This window comes from Nerophis ophidion, linkage group LG27 (genome assembly GCF_033978795.1).
Source record: "Nerophis ophidion isolate RoL-2023_Sa linkage group LG27, RoL_Noph_v1.0, whole genome shotgun sequence".
NCBI classification, from domain to species: Eukaryota; Metazoa; Chordata; class Actinopteri; order Syngnathiformes; family Syngnathidae; genus Nerophis; species Nerophis ophidion.
In genome coordinates, this window is record NC_084637.1 from 669010 (window position 1) to 691481 (window position 22472).

The 22472-nt window shown below is 44.3% G+C and overlaps 2 protein-coding genes across 3 annotated transcripts in view; one reads left to right on the top strand and one right to left on the bottom strand.

Moving 5' to 3' along the window:
• The window catches only part of LOC133544449 (required for drug-induced death protein 1-like), a 35636-nt gene that overhangs the window by 8421 nt on the left and 4743 nt on the right, over nucleotides 1-22472 (bottom strand). Inside the window, exons 2-3 of one of the 2 annotated variants that reach the window (XM_061889770.1) lie at nucleotides 389-502; nucleotides 89-296 (exon numbers count right to left, since the gene is read on the bottom strand). In XM_061889770.1, coding sequence (XP_061745754.1) covers nucleotides 89-244 — 156 coding nt within the window. In that variant the 5' untranslated portion in view covers nucleotides 245-296; nucleotides 389-502. Of the gene's footprint in view, nucleotides 1-88; nucleotides 297-388; nucleotides 592-22472 lie in introns of those variants that run through there. The other variant, XM_061889769.1, reaches the window with a different exon arrangement.
• Nucleotides 6200-22472, top strand: part of si:dkey-190l8.2 — a 40629-nt gene continuing 24356 nt past the window's right edge. Inside the window, exons 1-3 of the mRNA XM_061889071.1 lie at nucleotides 6200-6365; nucleotides 20957-21050; nucleotides 21148-21302. Coding sequence (XP_061745055.1) covers nucleotides 6200-6365; nucleotides 20957-21050; nucleotides 21148-21302 — 415 coding nt within the window. The remainder of the gene's footprint in view (nucleotides 6366-20956; nucleotides 21051-21147; nucleotides 21303-22472) is intronic.

Here is a 22472-nt window from a genome sequence, read left to right on the forward strand (position 1 = left end):
TTTGCTAATACTGTAATAATATTGAGGGTTAGATGAAATGTGTGATTTATCGGCAGCCCTATTTGTTAAAGAGGTGACTTTCTCTTACCCTCCTGTACTTCTTCCTCCTCTTCTTCCTCTCCTCCTTCCTTCTCAACCTTTCTTCGGGTCTTTCCTCCATCCCTTCATCCTCGATCAAAGGTTGATATTTATCTGGCAGGACAGAAAAATAAACTTCCTTGGAGGTTTTCTCTTTTGTTCCCATGGTTGGCAGAGTTTGAAGACTTTGAGGCAGACTCTGTGTGGACTCCTGTGGACTTCAGCACAAATGCAGGATTAGAAGAAGAATCTGGGAAAAGACTGCTGTGTGTTTTCCACACAACAAAACATTGGAAAAAGAGGCTCCTACTTGAATGTGCTTCATTGAAGATCATCCAAAAGTAGTCCTCCTCCGGGTCTGCATGAGGCTACCAGGGTGGTAATAGGCCTGAGTCAGTCCAACTCATTTTGGAGTGTCCCGCAACTGAAGTACACAGTGTCAATAGAACTCAGTAAATACAACCTTCAATGTTTTCCTTTCCAGCCTGAGGGATCACGCGCTCATGTCGTTGTGGGCGGAGCTTGTGACGCACCTGCAGACCAATAAAAGCCAAGTACAGTAGAGTTGGAACTCAGTCATCCATTACATGATAAGCTTCGTCATGGCATCTTCTTAAAGAGACACCACAAGGAGGATGTTGTCGGCTTTTCTTTCTTAAGTTTCATTGAATAGAATAGGAAACTTAAGTTTGCCAACTTTTTCATCTCATTTTACACTTTTTATTCTTTTTCCGCTCCTTTGAGTCCTAACACTTTGTATGGGAAACATGCTGACTTTTATCATGCTATTGTTAGCTCACATGCTAGGTGTTAGTTAGAAACAAAACTATTTAATGACACTTCTGAATAAATCAACATTATTGTTTTTGTCATTAATATGTGGGAACTTCCTGGAAATGCTAAGGATTTTAGTCCTCATGGCTCGCCTGCAACAAACCAAATATTAGAGCGTGTGAATACTGCTCACAAATATTAGAGCGTGTGAATACTGCTCACAAATATTAGAGCGTGTGAATACTGCTCACAAATATTAGAGCGTGTGAATACTGCTCACAAATATTAGAGCGTGTGAATACTGCTCACAAATATTAGAGCGTGTGAATACTGCTCACAAATATTAGAGCGTGTGAATACTGCTCACAAATATTAGAGCGTGTGAATACTGCTCACAAATATTAGAGCGTGTGAATACTGCTCACAAATATTAGAGCGTGTGAATACTGCTCACAAATATTAGAGCGTGTGAATACTGCTCACAAATATTAGAGCGTGTGAATACTGCTCCAAATATTAGAGCGTGTGAATACTGCTCACAAATATTAGAGCGTGTGAATACTGCTCACAAATATTAGAGCGTGTGAATACTGCTCACAAATATTAGAGCGTGTGAATACTGCTCACAAATATTAGAGCGTGTGAATACTGCTCACAAATATTAGAGCGTGTGAATACTGCTCACAAATATTAGAGCGTGTGAATACTGCTCACAAATATTAGAGCGTGTGAATACTGCTCACAAATATTAGAGCGTGTGAATACTGCTCACAAATATTAGAGCGTGTGAATACTGCTCACAAATATTAGAGCGTGTGAATACTGCTCACAAATATTAGAGCGTGTGAATACTGCTCACAAATATTAGAGCGTGTGAATACTGCTCACAAATATTAGAGTGTGTGAATACTGCTCACAAATATTAGAGCGTGTGAATACTGCTCACAAATATTAGAGCGTGTGAATACTGCTCACAAATATTAGAGCGTGTGAATACTGCTCACAAATATTAGAGCGTGTGAATACTGCTCACAAATATTAGAGCGTGTGAATACTGCTCACAAATATTAGAGCGTGTGAATACTGCTCACAAATATTAGAGCGTGTGAATACTGCTCACAAATATTAGAGCGTGTGAATACTGCTCACAAATATTAGAGAGTGTGAATACTGCTCACAAATATTAGAGCGTGTGAATACTGCTCACAAATATTAGAGCGTGTGAATACTGCTCACAAATATTAGAGCGTGTGAATACTGCTCACAAATATTAGAGCGTGTGAATACTGCTCACAAATATTAGAGCGTGTGAATACTGCTCACAAATATTAGAGCGTGTGAATACTGCTCACAAATATTAGAGCGTGTGAATACTGCTCACAAATATTAGAGCGTGTGAATACTGCTCACAAATATTAGAGCGTGTGAATACTGCTCACAAATATTAGAGCGTGTGAATACTGCTCACAAATATTAGAGCGTGTGAATACTGCTCACAAATATTAGAGCGTGTGAATACTGCTCACAAATATTAGAGCGTGTGAATACTGCTCACAAATATTAGAGCGTGTGAATACTGCTCACAAATATTAGAGCGTGTGAATACTGCTCACAAATATTAGAGCGTGTGAATACTGCTCACAAATATTAGAGCGTGTGAATACTGCTCACAAATATTAGAGCGTGTGAATACTGCTCACAAATATTAGAGCGTGTGAATACTGCTCACAAATATTAGAGCGTGTGAATACTGCTCACAAATATTAGAGCGTGTGAATACTGCTCACAAATATTAGAGCGTGTGAATACTGCTCACAAATATTAGAGCGTGTGAATACAGCTCACAAATATTAGAGCGTGTGAATACTGCTCACAAATATTAGAGTGTGTGAATACTGCTCACAAATATTAGAGCGTGTGAATACTGCTCACAAATATTAGAGCGTGTGAATACTGCTCACAAATATTAGAGCGTGTGAATACTGCTCACAAATATTAGAGCGTGTGAATACTGCTCACAAATATTAGAGCGTGTGAATACTGCTCACAAATATTAGAGCGTGTGAATACTGCTCACAAATATTAGAGCGTGTGAATACTGCTCACAAATATTAGAGCGTGTGAATACTGCTCACAAATATTAGAGAGTGTGAATACTGCTCACAAATATTAGAGCGTGTGAATACTGCTCACAAATATTAGAGCGTGTGAATACTGCTCACAAATATTAGAGCGTGTGAATACTGCTCACAAATATTAGAGCGTGTGAATACTGCTCACAAATATTAGAGCGTGTGAATACTGCTCACAAATATTAGAGAGTGTGAATACTGCTCACAAATATTAGAGCGTGTGAATACTGCTCACAAATATTAGAGCGTGTGAATACTGCTCACAAATATTAGAGCGTGTGAATACTGCTCACAAATATTAGAGCGTGTGAATACTGCTCACAAATATTAGAGCGTGTGAATACTGCTCACAAATATTAGAGAGTGTGAATACTGCTCACAAATATTAGAGCGTGTGAATACTGCTCACAAATATTAGAGCGTGTGAATACTGCTCACAAATATTAGAGCGTGTGAATACTGCTCACAAATATTAGAGCGTGTGAATACTGCTCACAAATATTAGAGCGTGTGAATACTGCTCACAAATATTAGAGCGTGTGAATACAGCTCACAAATATTAGAGCGTGTGAATACTGCTCACAAATATTAGAGTGTGTGAATACTGCTCACAAATATTAGAGCGTGTGAATACTGCTCACAAATATTAGAGCGTGTGAATACTGCTCACAAATATTAGAGTGTGTGAATACTGCTCACAAATATTAGAGCGTGTGAATACTGCTCACAAATATTAGAGAGTGTGAATACTGCTCACAAATATTAGAGCGTGTGAATACTGCTCACAAATATTAGAGTGTGTGAATACTGCTCACAAATATTAGAGCGTGTGAATACTGCTCACAAATATTAGAGCGTGTGAATACTGCTCACAAATATTAGAGTGTGTGAATACTGCTCACAAATATTAGAGCGTGTGAATACTGCTCACAAATATTAGAGAGTGTGAATACTGCTCACAAATATTAGAGCGTGTGAATACTGCTCACAAATATTAGAGCGTGTGAATACTGCTCACAAATATTAGAGCGTGTGAATACTGCTCACAAATATTAGAGCGTGTGAATACTGCTCACAAATATTAGAGAGTGTGAATACTGCTCACAAATATGAATATTGTGCTGACTTCTATCCAGGAGTAAACATGCACAGGCAGTCAGAGATGATAGAACTAGGAGGATCAAAAAGGACTTCCCTATTTGTTTCTCCTCATCACAAAGTCAAAAGCCGCCTGCTGCTAATTTATTTTACTTTTGACTATTTCTGGTCCTGATGTAAGCTGATACGTGTCCCACATGTGACCACAGGAGGAACAATTACGCCGACTTCAGTGGCCATAAACACTTTGTTTCCACAGCTGGGTGCTCAAAGTGGAGCACAGGGGCCATCTGGGGCCCGTGGCCCTTAGACTTTGGCCCTAGACACATTACGAAAAGACAAAACCAAGCGTACATGAGCACCACTAGGGGTCTACCTGGACACGTGAGCACCACTAGGGGTCTACCTGGACACGTGAGCACCACTAGGGGTCTACCTGGACACGTGAGCACCACTAGGGGTCTACCTGGACACGTGAGCACCACTAGGGGTCTACCTGGACACGTGAGCACCACTAGGGGTCTACCTGGACACGTGAGCACCACTAGGGGTCTACCTGGACACGTGAGCACCACTAGGGGTCTACCTGGACACGTGAGCACCACTAGGGGTCTACCTGGACACGTGAGCACCACTAGGGGTCTACCTGGACACGTGAGCACCACTAGGGGTCTACCTGGACACGTGAGCACCACTAGGGGTCTACCTGGACACGTGAGCACCACTAGGGGTCTACCTGGACACGTGAGCACCACTAGGGGTCTACCTGGACACGTGAGCACCACTAGGGGTCTACCTGGACACGTGAGCACCACTAGGGGTCTACCTGGACACGTGAGCACCACTAGGGGTGTACCTGGACACGTGAGCACCACTAGGGGTCTACCTGGACACGTGAGCACCACTAGGGGTCTACCTGGACACGTGAGCACCACTAGGGGTCTACCTGGACACGTGAGCACCACTAGGGGTCTACCTGGACACGTGAGCACCACTAGGGGTCTACCTGGACACGTGAGCACCACTAGGGGTCTACCTGGACACGTGAGCACCACTAGGGGTCTACCTGGACACGTGAGCACCACTAGGGGTGTACCTGGACACGTGAGCACCACTAGGGGTCTACCTGGACACGTGAGCACCACTAGGGGTCTACCTGGACACGTGAGCACCACTAGGGGTCTACCTGGACACGTGAGCACCACTAGGGGTCTACCTGGACACGTGAGCACCACTAGGGGTCTACCTGGACACGTGAGCACCACTAGGGGTCTACCTGGACACGTGAGCACCACTAGGGGTCTACCTGGACACGTGAGCACCACTAGGGGTCTACCTGGACACGTGAGCACCACTAGGGGTGTACCTGGACACGTGAGCACCACTAGGGGTCTACCTGGACACGTGAGCACCACTAGGGGTCTACCTGGACACGTGAGCACCACTAGGGGTCTACCTGGACACGTGAGCACCACTAGGGGTCTACCTGGACACGTGAGCACCACTAGGGGTCTACCTGGACACGTGAGCACCACTAGGGGTCTACCTGGACACGTGAGCACCACTAGGGGTCTACCTGGACACGTGAGCACCACTAGGGGTCTACCTGGACACGTGAGCACCACTAGGGGTCTACCTGGACACGTGAGCCCCACTAGGGGTGTACCTGGACACGTGAGCACCACTAGGGGTCTACCTGGACACGTGAGCACCACTAGGGGTCTACCTGGACACGTGAGCACCACTAGGGGTCTACCTGGACACGTGAGCACCACTAGGGGTCTACCTGGACACGTGAGCACCACTAGGGGTCTACCTGGACACGTGAGCACCACTAGGGGTGTACCTGGACACGTGAGCACCACTAGGGGTCTACCTGGACACGTGCCAGGGGTGGGAGAAGGTGTTGCTGAACTTGCAAATGAAGCCAGCAGTGAGTCTCCTCCTCCTCTCTTTATAAGGAAAAGAGGGCGAAGGTCAAGGCAAAGTCTAGATTTTGCAAAGAAGCTTTAAGGAGCAAATGTCCAGATGACAGACCCCCCCAGCTGAGGCGGTCACGTCCCACGAGGCTCCTGAAGCGCTCCTGTGTCCAAACTGAAGGAGGGACGCTGCTCGCCATGTCTCCGTTTCAGCTGTCCGTCTTCTGGCGTCTGTCGCTCATCTTCTTTTTTAACTCTTTCCTCTTCTTTCTGGACATTTTCACCACGGCGGTGGTCAAGACTAACTGTCACCATGGCAACCTTACACACGACGCACAAACACTCGCCGGGAAAAGGGCGGAGGGTAACCAAGCAGAACTTTTAGAGGAAGAATCTGATTGGATGACCAACAGTTTTGAGCAAAAGGTGAGTAAATCATCTCCGACGTGGTTGTGACAGGAAATAAATCATACACACTTTGTCTAATACTTGATTGTGTTACTGGATCATGCTTCTCTACTGGCGTGGTGGACGTTTACTGGAGACATTTCAAAAGTCAACAAAACACGTTTTGTCCAACTTCAACCTTATTGTGTGTGTCTCAAATGTTAGCATGGATGCTATACTGTTTGTTTGAGAGGACTATGCGGTGTGTGTGGTGTCATGCAGTCATTACCCAACTCCAGGTGTGTGTGGTGTCATGCAGTCATTACCCAACTCCAGGTGTGTGTGGTGTCATGCAGTCATTACCCAACTCCAGGTGTGTGTGGTGTCATGCAGTCATTACCCAACTCCAGGTGTGTGTGGTGTCATGCAGTCATTACCCAACTCCAGGTGTGTGTGGTGTCATGCAGTCATTACCCAACTCCAGGTGTGTGTGGTGTCATGCAGTCATTACCCAACTCCAGGTGTGTGTGGTGTCATGCAGTCATTACCCAACTCCAGGTGTGTGTGGTGTCATGCAGTCATTACCCAACTCCAGGTGTGTGTGGTGTCATGCAGTCATTACCCAACTCCAGGTGTGTGTGGTGTCATGCAGTCATTACCCAACTCCAGGTGGAACATCAATAGCTGAAAGTCATTGCAAACTTTTTTTCTAATGATGACATGCGAAACGTTCTTTGCCGTTTAAGTTTTGTGTCTACTTGTGATAGCCAGGACAAGGGAGCTGGTCGGTCCACTCAGTGCAATGTTAGCCATAACATGTTTTGTGTCAATGACATACACACATTTTATGATTGACATATTTTTGATGTATGAAAACCTCACCTACAAAGGGTATTTGTACAAATGTGAGGATACACTTTGCTTGACCTGATTTCCCATGTTTATTTATTTCTTTTTAAACTAATGAAACTAGCCAGCATCATGAAACAGGGTGTGTTGAGTAGGGTTGCAAAATTCCGGGAATATTCAAAGTTGGAAACTTTTCATAGGAATTAACGGGAATTAATGGGAAATGAATGGGAGTGAACATTGAATGCAACATGCTAGATCTTGCAGCATGACTATTAGCTAAAACAACCTGATTTCATGCAAATTCAGTAGCATTTCAACCCTGCACTGTGCATTCCTCCATCACATACCATGAATTGATTAACGTGGACCCCGACTTAAACAAGTTGAAAAACTTATTCGGGTGTTACCATTTAGTGGTCAATTGTACGGAATATGTACTGTACTGTGCAATCTACTAATAAAAGTATCAATCAATCAATCAATCAAACATGCTGGGATAGTTGCTAGCATGCTACACACTACAGCAGGACTATGGAGGCCACACTAGTATTTGAGCCCAAAGACTTCATCCAGTCAGCTAAGAGTTGATGATATTACTGGGGTCAATATATTTGATGTATAATATTGAAGTGTAATAGATGTGTAATTGCTTAATGTTACTGTATGACTGTAGACTACTCCAGCAGACTAGCTGTTCCTGTACTTGTTACATGATTTTGGGGCCAATATCTCTAGCTAGCTAGCTTTATGTAATACCACAGTCTCATAATGAACCCAAAATATTTCTCCGTTAGCCGTGATGCTAATTTTCTCGTTAGCGATCTGAATTGAGCTTTTTTGTGATGTGTAAGGTTCAAGTAGCAAATAGTAAATGAAAAGGTGTAGTTTCCTCTGCCTTCTGTCCCCCAGTAGCACTCACACCTGTCATCATGAAGTGCTTCAAGAGGCTGGTCCTCCACCACATCAAACCCCCCCACCCCCCCAGACCCACAGCAGTTTGCCTACCGGGCAAACAGATCCACGGATGACGTCATATCCATGGCTCTCCACTCCACACTGAGCCACCTGGAACACCGGGGGAGCTATGTCAGGGTGCTTTTCATTGACTATAGCTCCGCCTTCAATACCATCATTCCAGACATCCTGGTCACCAAACTACTGGACTTAGGCCTCCCCTCACCCACCTGTCTTTGGATTAAGGACTTCCTGACCAACCGACCTCAGACAGTAAAACCTGTCCCCCATCTCTCCTCCCCCCACACACTCAGCATGGGCTCCCCACAGGGTTGTGTGCTCAGCCCTTTGCTGTATTCCCTCTACACCCATGACTGTAGTCCAACCCACTCGGAGAACACCATCATCAAGTTGGCAGATGACACAACGGTGGTGGGTCCCATTACAGGGGGGATGAGTCTGCATACATGAGGTCCTGAAACTATCAGCATGGTCTTCAGTGAATAATTTGGCACTGAACACCACAAAAACCAAGGGACTCATCTTTGACTTCAGGAAAAACACTGCAGACCCCGTCCCCCTCTACAACAACGGCGAGGAGGTGGAGAGAGTCAACTCCTTCAAGTTCCTCAGCACCCTCGTATCTGCTGACCTGTCCTGGACCCAAAATACAACTGCGGTCGTCCGGAAGGCCCAGCGGAGACTCCACTTCCTGAGGGTGCTGCGGGAGAACAGACTGGAGAGACAGCTGATGGTGACCTTCTATCGCTCGGCTGTTGAGAGCCTACTGACGTACTGCATAACAGTGTGGTACGCCAGCTGCACTGAAGCAGACAAACAAGCCTGCTGACGTACTGCATAACAGTGTGGTACGCCAGCTGCACTGAAGCCGACAAACAAGCCTGCTGACGTACTGCATAACAGTGTGGTACGCCAGCTGCACTGAAGCAGACAAACAAGCCTGCTGACGTACTGCATAACAGTGTGGTACGCCAGCTGCACTGAAGCAGACAAACAAGCCTGCTGACGTACTGCATAACAGTGTGGTACGCCAGCCGCACTGAAGCAGACAAACAAGCCTGCTGACGTACTGCATAACAGTGTGGTACGCCAGCTGCACTGAAGCAGACAAACAAGCCTGCTGACGTACTGCATAACAGTGCGGTACGCCAGCTGCACTGAAGCAGACAAACAAGCCTGCTGACGTACTGCATAACAGTGCGGTACGCCAGCTGCACTGAAGCAGACAAACAAGCCTGCTGACGTACTGCATAACAGTGTGGTACGCCAGCTGCACTGAAGCAGACAAACAAGCCTGCTGACGTACTGCATAACAGTGCGGTACGCCAGCTACACTGAAGCAGACAAACAAGCCTGCTGACGTACTGCATAACAGTGCGGTACGCCAGCTGCACTGAAGCAGACAAACAAGCCTGCTGACGTACTGCATAACAGTGTGGTACGCTAGCTGCACTGCAGCAGACAAACAAGCCTGCTGACGTACTGCATAACAGTGCGGTACGCCAGCTGCACTGAAGCAGACAAACAAGCCTGCTGACGTACTGCATAACAGTGTGGTACGCTAGCTGCACTGCAGCAGACAAACAAGCCTGCTGACGTACTGCATAACAGTGTGGTACGCCAGCTGCACTGAAGCAGACAAACAGGCGATTCAGAGGGTCATAAAGTCTGCACAAAAAATCATCGGCTGTCCCCTGCCCTCCCTGAAGGATTTACACAACTCCCGCTGCCTCAAGAAAGCAAAACCATCACCAAAGACAGCACACACCCTGGCTTCCACCTGTTGGACTTGCTACCATCAGGCAGGCGCTACAGGTGTATCAGGTGCTACAGGTGCATCAGGTGCTACAGGTGCATCAGGTGCTACAGGTGCATCAGAGCCAGAACAAACAGGCTCAGACACAGCTTCTTTCCCAAAGCTGTCACCATGTTGAACTCTAACTTATAATAATAATAATTCACTCTGTACAATATCATGCACTAATAACCTACTGTGCAATATGATTGTTATTTATCACTTCAGTACTCTTGTCTTCTGTATATTGTACAGTATTTTGTATTTCTATAGTGTTCTGTATAATGTACAGTATTTTGTATTTCTATAGTCTTCTGTATAATGTACAGTATTTTGTATTTCTATAGTCTTCTGTATAATGTACAGTATTTTGTATTTCTATAGTGTTCTGTATATTGTACAGGATTGCTTATTATTTTTATTGAATAGTAGTCTGTTTATTTCAATTATTAATTTTTTCCTTTATTACCTCTTGTGTTATTTATTTCACCCCACATTTCTTCCCACTATCGCACCTTAAATTGGAGTCTTTAATCTCATTATATGCAAATATAATGACAATAAAGTCCATTCTATTCTCTATTGTCTGCTAGCCGTGCTGTTGTCATACAAGAATGTAGCTTATAGTTTGATTTAACATGCTGATTGACTCTTCATTTATTCATCTAGCCTATTTCTTTTCATTTGTCCATCAGACAAATAATTTGAAAGACAACTCCAACAGTTTAGCTGACTATTTATATATCTGTGTGTGGCATTGCAATAGTCTTTTACAAGAATCAATAGAAAGAGAATAATGCCACGTACACCATCTGATGTGTGGAGACACCCCCCCCCCCAATGTAGGCAGGAAGGTGGTGTACATCTGCAAATAGTGAGCAAAGAGCTAGGTGAGGTATGCCAGAAAGATGTAGACAAGTGCTCAATAATATATATCATTGTTGCAATGTTGCAATAACCTGCTCAATAATATATATCATTGTTGCAATTCTCCATTCATTCCCATGGACGCTGTCCAACTTGGAATCGTCAAAAAGTGGTCAAGATTTCCAAACTTCCCGAACTTAACTTCCTGTGGTAAATTTCCGGAAAGTTTCTGGAAATTTAACAAAAACTTTCCACCCCTTTGCAGCCCCAGTGTTGAACTTGGGAGGTTCCACTCTTCTCTTTTGGTCCTCTGGACACGTAGCAAAAGTCCTGTCGGAGTCAATACAATCAAACTTTGATCAGCCTCAGAGAGATTGACATGTCATGTCTTATGTCAGCAGGACTCAGCTGTTGTCTTATGTCTTACGTCTTATGTCAGCAGGACTCAGCTGTTGTCTTATGTCTTATGTCAGCAGCACTCAGCTGTTGTCTTATGTCTTATGTCAGCAGGACTCAGCTGTTGTCTTATGTCTTATGTCAGCAGGACTCAGCTGTTGTCTTATGTCTTATGTCAACAGGACTCAGCTGTTGTCTTATGTCTTATGTCAGCAGGACTCAGCTGTTGTCTTATGTCTTATGTCTTATGTCAGCAGGACTCAGCTGTTGTCTTATGTCTTATGTCAGCAGGACTCAGCTGTTGTCTTATGTCTTATGTCAGCAGGACTCAGCTGTTGTCTTATGTCTTATGTCAGCAGGACTCAGCTGTTGTCTTATGTCTTATGTCAGCAGGACTCAGCTGTTGTCTTATGTCTTATGTCAGCAGGACTCAGCTGTTGTCTTATGTCTTATGTCAGCAGGACTCAGCTGTTGTCTTATGTCTTATGTCAACAGGACTCAGCTGTTGTCTTATGTCTTATGTCAGCAGGACTCAGCTGTTGTCTTATGTCTTATGTCTTATGTCAGCAGGACTCAGCTGTTGTCTTATGTCTTATGTCAGCAGGACTCAGCTGTTGTCTTATGTCTTATGTCAGCAGGACTCAGCTGTTGTCTTATGTCTTATGTCAGTCACTGTGCAGCAGGACTCAGCTGTTGTCTTATGTCTTATGTCAGCAAGACTCAGCTGTTGTCTTATGTCTTATGTCAGCAAGACTCAGCTGTTGTCTTATGTCTTATGTCAGCAGGACTCAGCTGTTGTCTTATGTCTTATGTCTTATGTCAGCAGGACTCAGCTGTTGTCTTATGTCTTATGTCAGCAGGACTCAGCTGTTGTCTTATGTCTTATGTCAGCAGGACTCAGCTGTTGTCTTATGTCTTATGTCAGTCACTGTGCAGCAGGACTCAGCTGTTGTCTTATGTCTTATGTCAGCAAGACTCAGCTGTTGTCTTATGTCTTATGTCAGCAAGACTCAGCTGTTGTCTTATGTCTTATGTCAGCAGGACTCAGCTGTTGTCTTATGTCTTATGTCAGCAAGACTCAGCTGTTGTCTTATGTCTTATGTCAGCAGGACTCAGCTGTTGTCTTATGTCTTATGTCAGTCACTGTGCAGCAGGACTCAGCTGTTGTCTTATGTCTTATGTCAGCAAGACTCAGCTGTTGTCTTATGTCTTATGTCAGCAGGACTCAGCTGTTGTCTTATGTCTTATGTCAGCAGGACTCAGCTGTTGTCTTATGTCTTATGTCAGCAAGACTCAGCTGTTGTCTTATGTCTTATGTCAGCAGGACTCAGCTGTTGTCTTATGTCTTATGTCAGCAGGACTCAGCTGTTGTCTTATGTCTTATGTCAGCAAGACTCAGCTGTTGTCTTATGTCTTATGTCAGCAGGACTCAGCTGTTGTCTTATGTCTTATGTCAGTCACTGTGCAGCAGGACTCAGCTGTTGTCTTATGTCTTATGTCAGCAAGACTCAGCTGTTGTCTTATGTCTTATGTCAGCAGGACTCAGCTGTTGTCTTATGTCTTATGTCAGTCACTGTGCAGCAGGACTCAGCTGTTGTCTTATGTCTTATGTCAGCAAGACTCAGCTGTTGTCTTATGTCTTATGTCAGCAGGACTCAGCTGTTGTCTTATGTCTTATGTCTTATGTCAGCAGGACTCAACTGTTGTCTTATGTCTTATGTCAGCAGGACTCAGCTGTTGTCTTATGTCTTATGTCAGCAGGACTCAGCTGTTGTCTTATGTCTTATGTCAGCAGGACTCAGCTGTTGTCTTATGTCTTATGTCAGCAGGACTCAGCTGTTGTCTTATGTCTTATGTCAGCAGGACTCAGCTGTTGTCTTATGTCTTATGTCAGTCACTGTGCAGCAGGACTCAGCTGTTGTCTTATGTCTTATGTCAGCAAGACTCAGCTGTTGTCTTATGTCTTATGTCAGCAGGACTCAGCTGTTGTCTTATGTCTTATGTCAGCAGGACTCAACTGTTGTCTTATGTCTTATGTCAGCAGGACTCAGCTGTTGTCTTATGTCTTATGTCTTATGTCAGCAGGACTCAGCTGTTGTCTTATGTCTTATGTCAGCAGGACTCAGCTGTTGTCTTATGTCTTATGTCAGCAGGACTCAGCTGTTGTCTTATGTCTTATGTCAGCAGGACTCAGCTGTTGTCTTATGTCTTATGTCAGCAGGACTCAGCTGTTGTCTTATGTCTTATGTCAGCAGGACTCAGCTGTTGTCTTATGTCTTATGTCAGCAGGACTCAGCTGTTGTCTTATGTCTTATGTCTTATGTCAGCAAAACTCAGCTGTTGTCTTATGTCTTATGTCAGCAGGACTCAGCTGTTGTCTTATGTCTTATGTCAGTCACTGTGCAGCAGGACTCAGCTGTTGTCTTATGTCTTATGTCAGCAAGACTCAGCTGTTGTCTTATGTCTTATGTCAGCAGGACTCAGCTGTTGTCTTATGTCTTATGTCAGTCACTGTGCAGCAGGACTCAGCTGTTGTCTTATGTCTTATGTCAGCAAGACTCAGCTGTTGTCTTATGTCTTATGTCAGCAGGACTCAGCTGTTGTCTTATGTCTTATGTCAGCAGGACTCAGCTGTTGTCTTATGTCTTATGTCAGCAAGACTCAGCTGTTGTCTTATGTCTTATGTCAGCAGGACTCAGCTGTTGTCTTATGTCTTATGTCAGTCACTGTGCAGCAGGACTCAGCTGTTGTCTTATGTCTTATGTCAGCAAGACTCAGCTGTTGTCTTATGTCTTATGTCAGCAGGACTCAGCTGTTGTCTTATGTCTTATGTCAGTCACTGTGCAGCAGGACTCAGCTGTTGTCTTATGTCTTATGTCAGCAAGACTCAGCTGTTGTCTTATGTCTTATGTCAGCAAGACTCAGCTGTTGTCTTATGTCTTATGTCAGCAGGACTCAGCTGTTGTCTTATGTCTTATGTCAGCAAGACTCAGCTGTTGTCTTATGTCTTATGTCAGCAGGACTCAGCTGTTGTCTTATGTCTTATGTCTTATGTCAGCAGGACTCAACTGTTGTCTTATGTCTTATGTCAGCAGGACTCAGCTGTTGTCTTATGTCTTATGTCAGCAGGACTCAGCTGTTGTCTTATGTCTTATGTCAGCAGGACTCAGCTGTTGTCTTATGTCTTATGTCAGCAGGACTCAGCTGTTGTCTTATGTCTTATGTCAGCAGGACTCAGCTGTTGTCTTATGTCTTATGTCAGTCACTGTGCAGCAGGACTCAGCTGTTGTCTTATGTCTTATGTCAGCAAGACTCAGCTGTTGTCTTATGTCTTATGTCAGCAGGACTCAGCTGTTGTCTTATGTCTTATGTCAGCAGGACTCAACTGTTGTCTTATGTCTTATGTCAGCAGGACTCAGCTGTTGTCTTATGTCTTATGTCTTATGTCAGCAGGACTCAGCTGTTGTCTTATGTCTTATGTCAGCAGGACTCAGCTGTTGTCTTATGTCTTATGTCAGCAGGACTCAGCTGTTGTCTTATGTCTTATGTCAGCAGGACTCAGCTGTTGTCTTATGTCTTATGTCAGCAGGACTCAGCTGTTGTCTTATGTCTTATGTCAGCAGGACTCAGCTGTTGTCTTATGTCTTATGTCAGCAGGACTCAGCTGTTGTCTTATGTCTTATGTCTTATGTCAGCAAAACTCAGCTGTTGTCTTATGTCTTATGTCAGCAGGACTCAGCTGTTGTCTTATGTCTTATGTCAGTCACTGTGCAGCAGGACTCAGCTGTTGTCTTATGTCTTATGTCAGCAAGACTCAGCTGTTGTCTTATGTCTTATGTCAGCAGGACTCAGCTGTTGTCTTATGTCTTATGTCAGTCACTGTGCAGCAGGACTCAGCTGTTGTCTTATGTCTTATGTCAGCAAGACTCAGCTGTTGTCTTATGTCTTATGTCAGCAGGACTCAGCTGTTGTCTTATGTCTTATGTCAGCAGGACTCAGCTGTTGTCTTATGTCTTATGTCAGCAAGACTCAGCTGTTGTCTTATGTCTTATGTCAGCAGGACTCAGCTGTTGTCTTATGTCTTATGTCAGTCACTGTGCAGCAGGACTCAGCTGTTGTCTTATGTCTTATGTCAGCAAGACTCAGCTGTTGTCTTATGTCTTATGTCAGCAGGACTCAGCTGTTGTCTTATGTCTTATGTCAGTCACTGTGCAGCAGGACTCAGCTGTTGTCTTATGTCTTATGTCAGCAAGACTCAGCTGTTGTCTTATGTCTTATGTCAGCAGGACTCAGCTGTTGTCTTATGTCTTATGTCTTATGTCAGCAGGACTCAACTGTTGTCTTATGTCTTATGTCAGCAGGACTCAGCTGTTGTCTTATGTCTTATGTCAGCAGGACTCAGCTGTTGTCTTATGTCTTATGTCAGCAGGACTCAGCTGTTGTCTTATGTCTTATGTCAGCAGGACTCAGCTGTTGTCTTATGTCTTATGTCAGCAGGACTCAGCTGTTGTCTTATGTCTTATGTCAGTCACTGTGCAGCAGGACTCAGCTGTTGTCTTATGTCTTATGTCAGCAAGACTCAGCTGTTGTCTTATGTCTTATGTCAGCAGGACTCAGCTGTTGTCTTATGTCTTATGTCAGCAGGACTCAACTGTTGTCTTATGTCTTATGTCAGCAGGACTCAGCTGTTGTCTTATGTCTTATGTCTTATGTCAGCAGGACTCAGCTGTTGTCTTATGTCTTATGTCAGCAGGACTCAGCTGTTGTCTTATGTCTTATGTCAGCAGGACTCAGCTGTTGTCTTATGTCTTATGTCAGCAGGACTCAGCTGTTGTCTTATGTCTTATGTCAGCAGGACTCAGCTGTTGTCTTATGTCTTATGTCAGCAGGACTCAGCTGTTGTCTTATGTCTTATGTCAGCAGGACTCAGCTGTTGTCTTATGTCTTATGTCTTATGTCAGCAAAACTCAGCTGTTGTCTTATGTCTTATGTCAGCAGGACTCAGCTGTTGTCTTATGTCTTATGTCAGTCACTGTGCAGCAGGACTCAGCTGTTGTCTTATGTCTTATGTCAGCAAGACTCAGCTGTTGTCTTATGTCTTATGTCAGCAGGACTCAGCTGTTGTCTTATGTCTTATGTCAGTCACTGTGCAGCAGGACTCAGCTGTTGTCTTATGTCTTATGTCAGCAAGACTCAGCTGTTGTCTTATGTCTTATGTCAGCAGGACTCAGCTGTTGTCTTATGTCTTATGTCAGCAGGACTCAGCTGTTGTCTTATGTCTTATGTCAGCAAGACTCAGCTGTTGTCTTATGTCTTATGTCAGCAGGACTCAGCTGTTGTCTTATGTCTTATGTCAGTCACTGTGCAGCAGGACTCAGCTGTTGTCTTATGTCTTATGTCAGCAAGACTCAGCTGTTGTCTTATGTCTTATGTCAGCAGGACTCAGCTGTTGTCTTATGTCTTATGTCAGTCACTGTGCAGCAGGACTCAGCTGTTGTCTTATGTCTTATGTCAGCAAGACTCAGCTGTTGTCTTATGTCTTATGTCAGCAGGACTCAGCTGTTGTCTTATGTCTTATGTCTTATGTCAGCAGGACTCAACTGTTGTCTTATGTCTTATGTCAGCAGGACTCAGCTGTTGTCTTATGTCTTATGTCAGCAGGACTCAGCTGTTGTCTTATGTCTTATGTCAGCAGGACTCAGCTGTTGTCTTATGTCTTATGTCAGCAGGACTCAGCTGTTGTCTTATGTCTTATGTCAGCAGGACTCAGCTGTTGTCTTATGTCTTATGTCAGTCACTGTGCAGCAGGACTCAGCTGTTGTCTTATGTCTTATGTCAGCAAGACTCAGCTGTTGTCTTATGTCTTATGTCAGCAGGACTCAGCTGTTGTCTTATGTCTTATGTCAGCAGGACTCAACTGTTGTCTTATGTCTTATGTCAGCAGGACTCAGCTGTTGTCTTATGTCTTATGTCTTATGTCAGCAGGACTCAGCTGTTGTCTTATGTCTTATGTCAGCAGGACTCAGCTGTTGTCTTATGTCTTATGTCAGCAGGACTCAGCTGTTGTCTTATGTCTTATGTCAGCAGGACTCAGCTGTTGTCTTATGTCTTATGTCAGCAGGACTCAGCTGTTGTCTTATGTCTTATGTCAGCAGGACTCAGCTGTTGTCTTATGTCTTATGTCTTATGTCAGCAAAACTCAGCTGTTGTCTTATGTCTTATGTCAGCAGGACTCAGCTGTTGTCTTATGTCTTATGTCAGTCACTGTGCAGCAGGACTCAGCTGTTGTCTTATGTCTTATGTCAGCAAGACTCAGCTGTTGTCTTATGTCTTATGTCAGCAGGACTCAGCTGTTGTCTTATGTCTTATGTCAGTCACTGTGCAGCAGGACTCAGCTGTTGTCTTATGTCTTATGTCAGCAAGACTCAGCTGTTGTCTTATGTCTTATGTCAGCAGGACTCAGCTGTTGTCTTATGTCTTATGTCAGCAGGACTCAGCTGTTGTCTTATGTCTTATGTCAGCAAGACTCAGCTGTTGTCTTATGTCTTATGTCAGCAGGACTCAGCTGTTGTCTTATGTCTTATGTCAGTCACTGTGCAGCAGGACTCAGCTGTTGTCTTATGTCTTATGTCAGCAAGACTCAGCTGTTGTCTTATGTCTTATGTCAGCAGGACTCAGCTGTTGTCTTATGTCTTATGTCAGTCACTGTGCAGCAGGACTCAGCTGTTGTCTTATGTCTTATGTCAGCAAGACTCAGCTGTTGTCTTATGTCTTATGTCAGCAGGACTCAGCTGTTGTCTTATGTCTTATGTCTTATGTCAGCAGGACTCAACTGTTGTCTTATGTCTTATGTCAGCAGGACTCAGCTGTTGTCTTATGTCTTATGTCAGCAGGACTCAGCTGTTGTCTTATGTCTTATGTCAGCAGGACTCAGCTGTTGTCTTATGTCTTATGTCAGCAGGACTCAGCTGTTGTCTTATGTCTTATGTCAGCAGGACTCAGCTGTTGTCTTATGTCTTATGTCAGTCACTGTGCAGCAGGACTCAGCTGTTGTCTTATGTCTTATGTCAGCAAGACTCAGCTGTTGTCTTATGTCTTATGTCAGCAGGACTCAGCTGTTGTCTTATGTCTTATGTCAGCAGGACTCAACTGTTGTCTTATGTCTTATGTCAGCAGGACTCAGCTGTTGTCTTATGTCTTATGTCTTATGTCAGCAGGACTCAGCTGTTGTCTTATGTCTTATGTCAGCAAGACTCAGCTGTTGTCTTATGTCTTATGTCAGCAGGACTCAGCTGTTGTCTTATGTCTTATGTCTTATGTCAGCAGGACTCAACTGTTGTCTTATGTCTTATGTCAGCAGGACTCAGCTGTTGTCTTATGTCTTATGTCAGCAGGACTCAGCTGTTGTCTTATGTCTTATGTCAGCAGGACTCAGCTGTTGTCTTATGTCTTATGTCAGCAGGACTCAGCTGTTGTCTTATGTCTTATGTCAGCAGGACTCAGCTGTTGTCTTATGTCTTATGTCAGTCACTGTGCAGCAGGACTCAGCTGTTGTCTTATGTCTTATGTCAGCAAGACTCAGCTGTTGTCTTATGTCTTATGTCAGCAGGACTCAGCTGTTGTCTTATGTCTTATGTCAGCAGGACTCAACTGTTGTCTTATGTCTTATGTCAGCAGGACTCAGCTGTTGTCTTATGTCTTATGTCTTATGTCAGCAGGACTCAGCTGTTGTCTTATGTCTTATGTCAGCAGGACTCAGCTGTTGTCTTATGTCTTATGTCAGCAGGACTCAGCTGTTGTCTTATGTCTTATGTCAGCAGGACTCAGCTGTTGTCTTATGTCTTATGTCAGCAGGACTCAGCTGTTGTCTTATGTCTTATGTCAGCAGGACTCAGCTGTTGTCTTATGTCTTATGTCAGTCACTGTGCAGCAGGACTCAGCTGTTGTCTTATGTCTTATGTCAGCAAGACTCAGCTGTTGTCTTATGTCTTATGTCAGCAGGACTCAGCTGTTGTCTTATGTCTTATGTCAGCAGGACTCAACTGTTGTCTTATGTCTTATGTCAGCAGGACTCAGCTGTTGTCTTATGTCTTATGTCTTATGTCAGCAGGACTCAGCTGTTGTCTTATGTCTTATGTCAGCAGGACTCAGCTGTTGTCTTATGTCTTATGTCAGCAGGACTCAGCTGTTGTCTTATGTCTTATGTCAGTCACTGTGCAGCAGGACTCAGCTGTTGTCTTATGTCTTATGTCAGCAAGACTCAGCTGTTGTCTTATGTCTTATGTCAGCAGGACTCAGCTGTTGTCTTATGTCTTATGTCTTATGTCAGCAGGACTCAGCTGTTGTCTTATGTCTTATGTCAGCAGGACTCAGCTGTTGTTTTATGTCTTCTGTCAGTCACTGTGCAGCAGGACTCAGCTGTTGTCTTATGTCTTATGTCAGCAGGACTCAGCTGTTGTCTTATGTCTTATGTCAGCAGGACTCAGCTGTTGTCTTATGTCTTATGTCAGCAGGACTCAGCTGTTGTCTTATGTCTTATGTCAGCAGGACTCAGCTGTTGTCTTATGTCTTATGTCAGCAGGACTCAGCTGTTGTCTTATGTCTTCTGTCAGTCACTGTGCAGCAGGACTCAGCTGTTGTCTTATGTCTTTTGTCAGCAGGACTCAGCTGTTGTCTTATGTCTTATGTCAGCAGGACTCAGCTGTTGTCTTATGTCTTATGTCAGCAGGACTCAGCTGTTGTCTTATGTCTTATGTCAGTCACTGTGCACCAGGACTCAGCTGTTGTCTTATGTCTTATGTCTTATGTCAGCAGGACTCAGCTGTTGTCTTATGTCTTCTGTCAGTCACTGTGCAGCAGGACTCAGCTGTTGTCTTATGTCTTATGTCTTATGTCAGCAGGACTCAGCTGTTGTCTTATGTCTTATGTCAGTCACTGTGCACCAGGACTCAGCTGTTGTCTTATGTCTTATGTCTTATGTCAGCAGGACTCAGCTGTTGTCTTATGTCTTATGTCTTATGTCAGCAGGACTCAGCTGTTGTCTTATGTCTTCTGTCAGTCACTGTGCAGCAGGACTCAGCTGTTGTCTTATGTCTTATGTCAGTCACTGTGCACCAGGACTCAGCTGTTGTCTTATGTCTTATGTCTTATGTCAGCAGGACTCAGCTGTTGTCTTATGTCTTATGTCAGCAGGACTCAGCTGTTGTCTTATGTCTTATGTCTTATGTCAGCAGGACTCAGCTGTTGTCTTATGTCTTATGTCTTATGTCAGCAGGACTCAGCTGTTGTCTTATGTCTTATGTCAGTCACTGTGCACCAGGACTCAGCTGTTGTCTTATGTCTTATGTCTTATGTCAGCAGGACTCAGCTGTTGTCTTATGTCTTATGTCTTATGTCAGCAGGACTCAGCTGTTGTCTTATGTCTTCTGTCAGTCACTGTGCAGCAGGACTCAGCTGTTGTCTTATGTCTTATGTCAGTCACTGTGCACCAGGACTCAGCTGTTGTCTTATGTCTTATGTCTTATGTCAGCAGGACTCAGCTGTTGTCTTATGTCTTATGTCAGCAGGACTCAGCTGTTGTCTTATGTCTTATGTCTTATGTCAGCAGGACTCAGCTGTTGTCTTATGTCTTATGTCTTATGTCAGCAGGACTCAGCTGTTGTCTTATGTCTTCTGTCAGTCACTGTGCAGCAGGACTCAGCTGTTGTCTTATGGCCAAACTGCTTTCATGGTGGGTCTCCTGCTTGGAACGCTGATGGGCGGTCCTCTGTCCGACAGGTAAAGTGTGTGTGTGTGTGTGTGGGTGACAATCATGTTACTGTAAAAATAACACACTTTTTAGCCAACGTGTGTGTGTGTGTGTGTGTGTTTACAGGTACGGGAGGCGCCCTGTGCTGCTGGCGTGTGTGTGCATGCACGCCGTGTGTGGCGTGGTGCCCGCCATTCTTCCCCAGCTATTCCTCTTCCTCGCCATCCGCTGTCTGACAGGCGTGTGTTGCTGCTGTATTAACATCTGCTCCTTCACTCTGGGTGTGTGTGTGTGTGTGTGTGTGTGTGTGTGTGTGGCTTGTTTTATGGTACGAGCTCATTGGTGTGATAAAGAGTCACATGTCCCTGATAAAGCCCCTTGTAATCTGTTGACCTTTGACCCGGGTTGAAACCCCCCAAGGGATCCAAGGGTAAGTCCTGGTTTAAGGAGAGACTCCAGTCTACTTCTTCTGTGCGTGTTTGTCAGCTTCTACTCTGAGTTGATGTTGTTCTTTTTCGCAAACACTAGTGCTTCTCAAGTCACTAATGAAATTATTTCTACGACATGTTTTAAGTTGAATAGTACAAAGCCCAAAAGCAGTGAAGTTGTCACCTTGTGTAAATGCTAAAGAAAAAGAGAATACAACAAATCCTTTTCAACTTATATTCAATTGAATAGACTGCAAAGACAAGATATTTCATCTTCACACTGACAAACTTATTGTCAGAGGGGCATTTTTACCAGTGTGTTACATGGCCTTTCCTTTGAACAACACTCAGTGCAGGTTTGGGAACTGAGGAGACACATTTTTGAAGTGGAATTCTTTCCCATTCTTGCTTGATGTACAGCTTAAGTTGTTCAACAGTCTCCTGCCTCGTATTTTAGCCTGCACACATTTTCAATGTCTGGACTACAGGCAGGCCAGTCTAGTACCCGCACTCTTTTAATATGAAGCCACGCTGTTGTAACACCTGGCTTGGCATTGTCTTGCTGAAATAAGCAGGGGCGTCCATGAAAAAGATGTTGCTTGGATGACAACATATGTTGCTCCCAAAGCTGTATGTACCTTTCAGCATGAATGGTGCCTTCACAGATGTTTAAGTTAGCCATGCCTTGGTCACTAATACACCCCCATACCATCACACATGCTGCCTAGAACACTTTCACCCTACAACAATCACTAATACACCCCCATACCATCACACATGCTGCCTAGAACACTTTCACCCTACAACAATCACTAATACACCCCCATACCATCACACATGCTGACTACAACACTTTCACCCTACAACAATCACTAATACACCCCCATACCATCACACATGCTGACTACAACACTTTCACCCTACAACAATCACTAATACACCCCCATACCATCACACATGCTGCCTAGAACACTTTCACCCTACAACAATCACTAATACACCCCCATACCATCACACATGCTG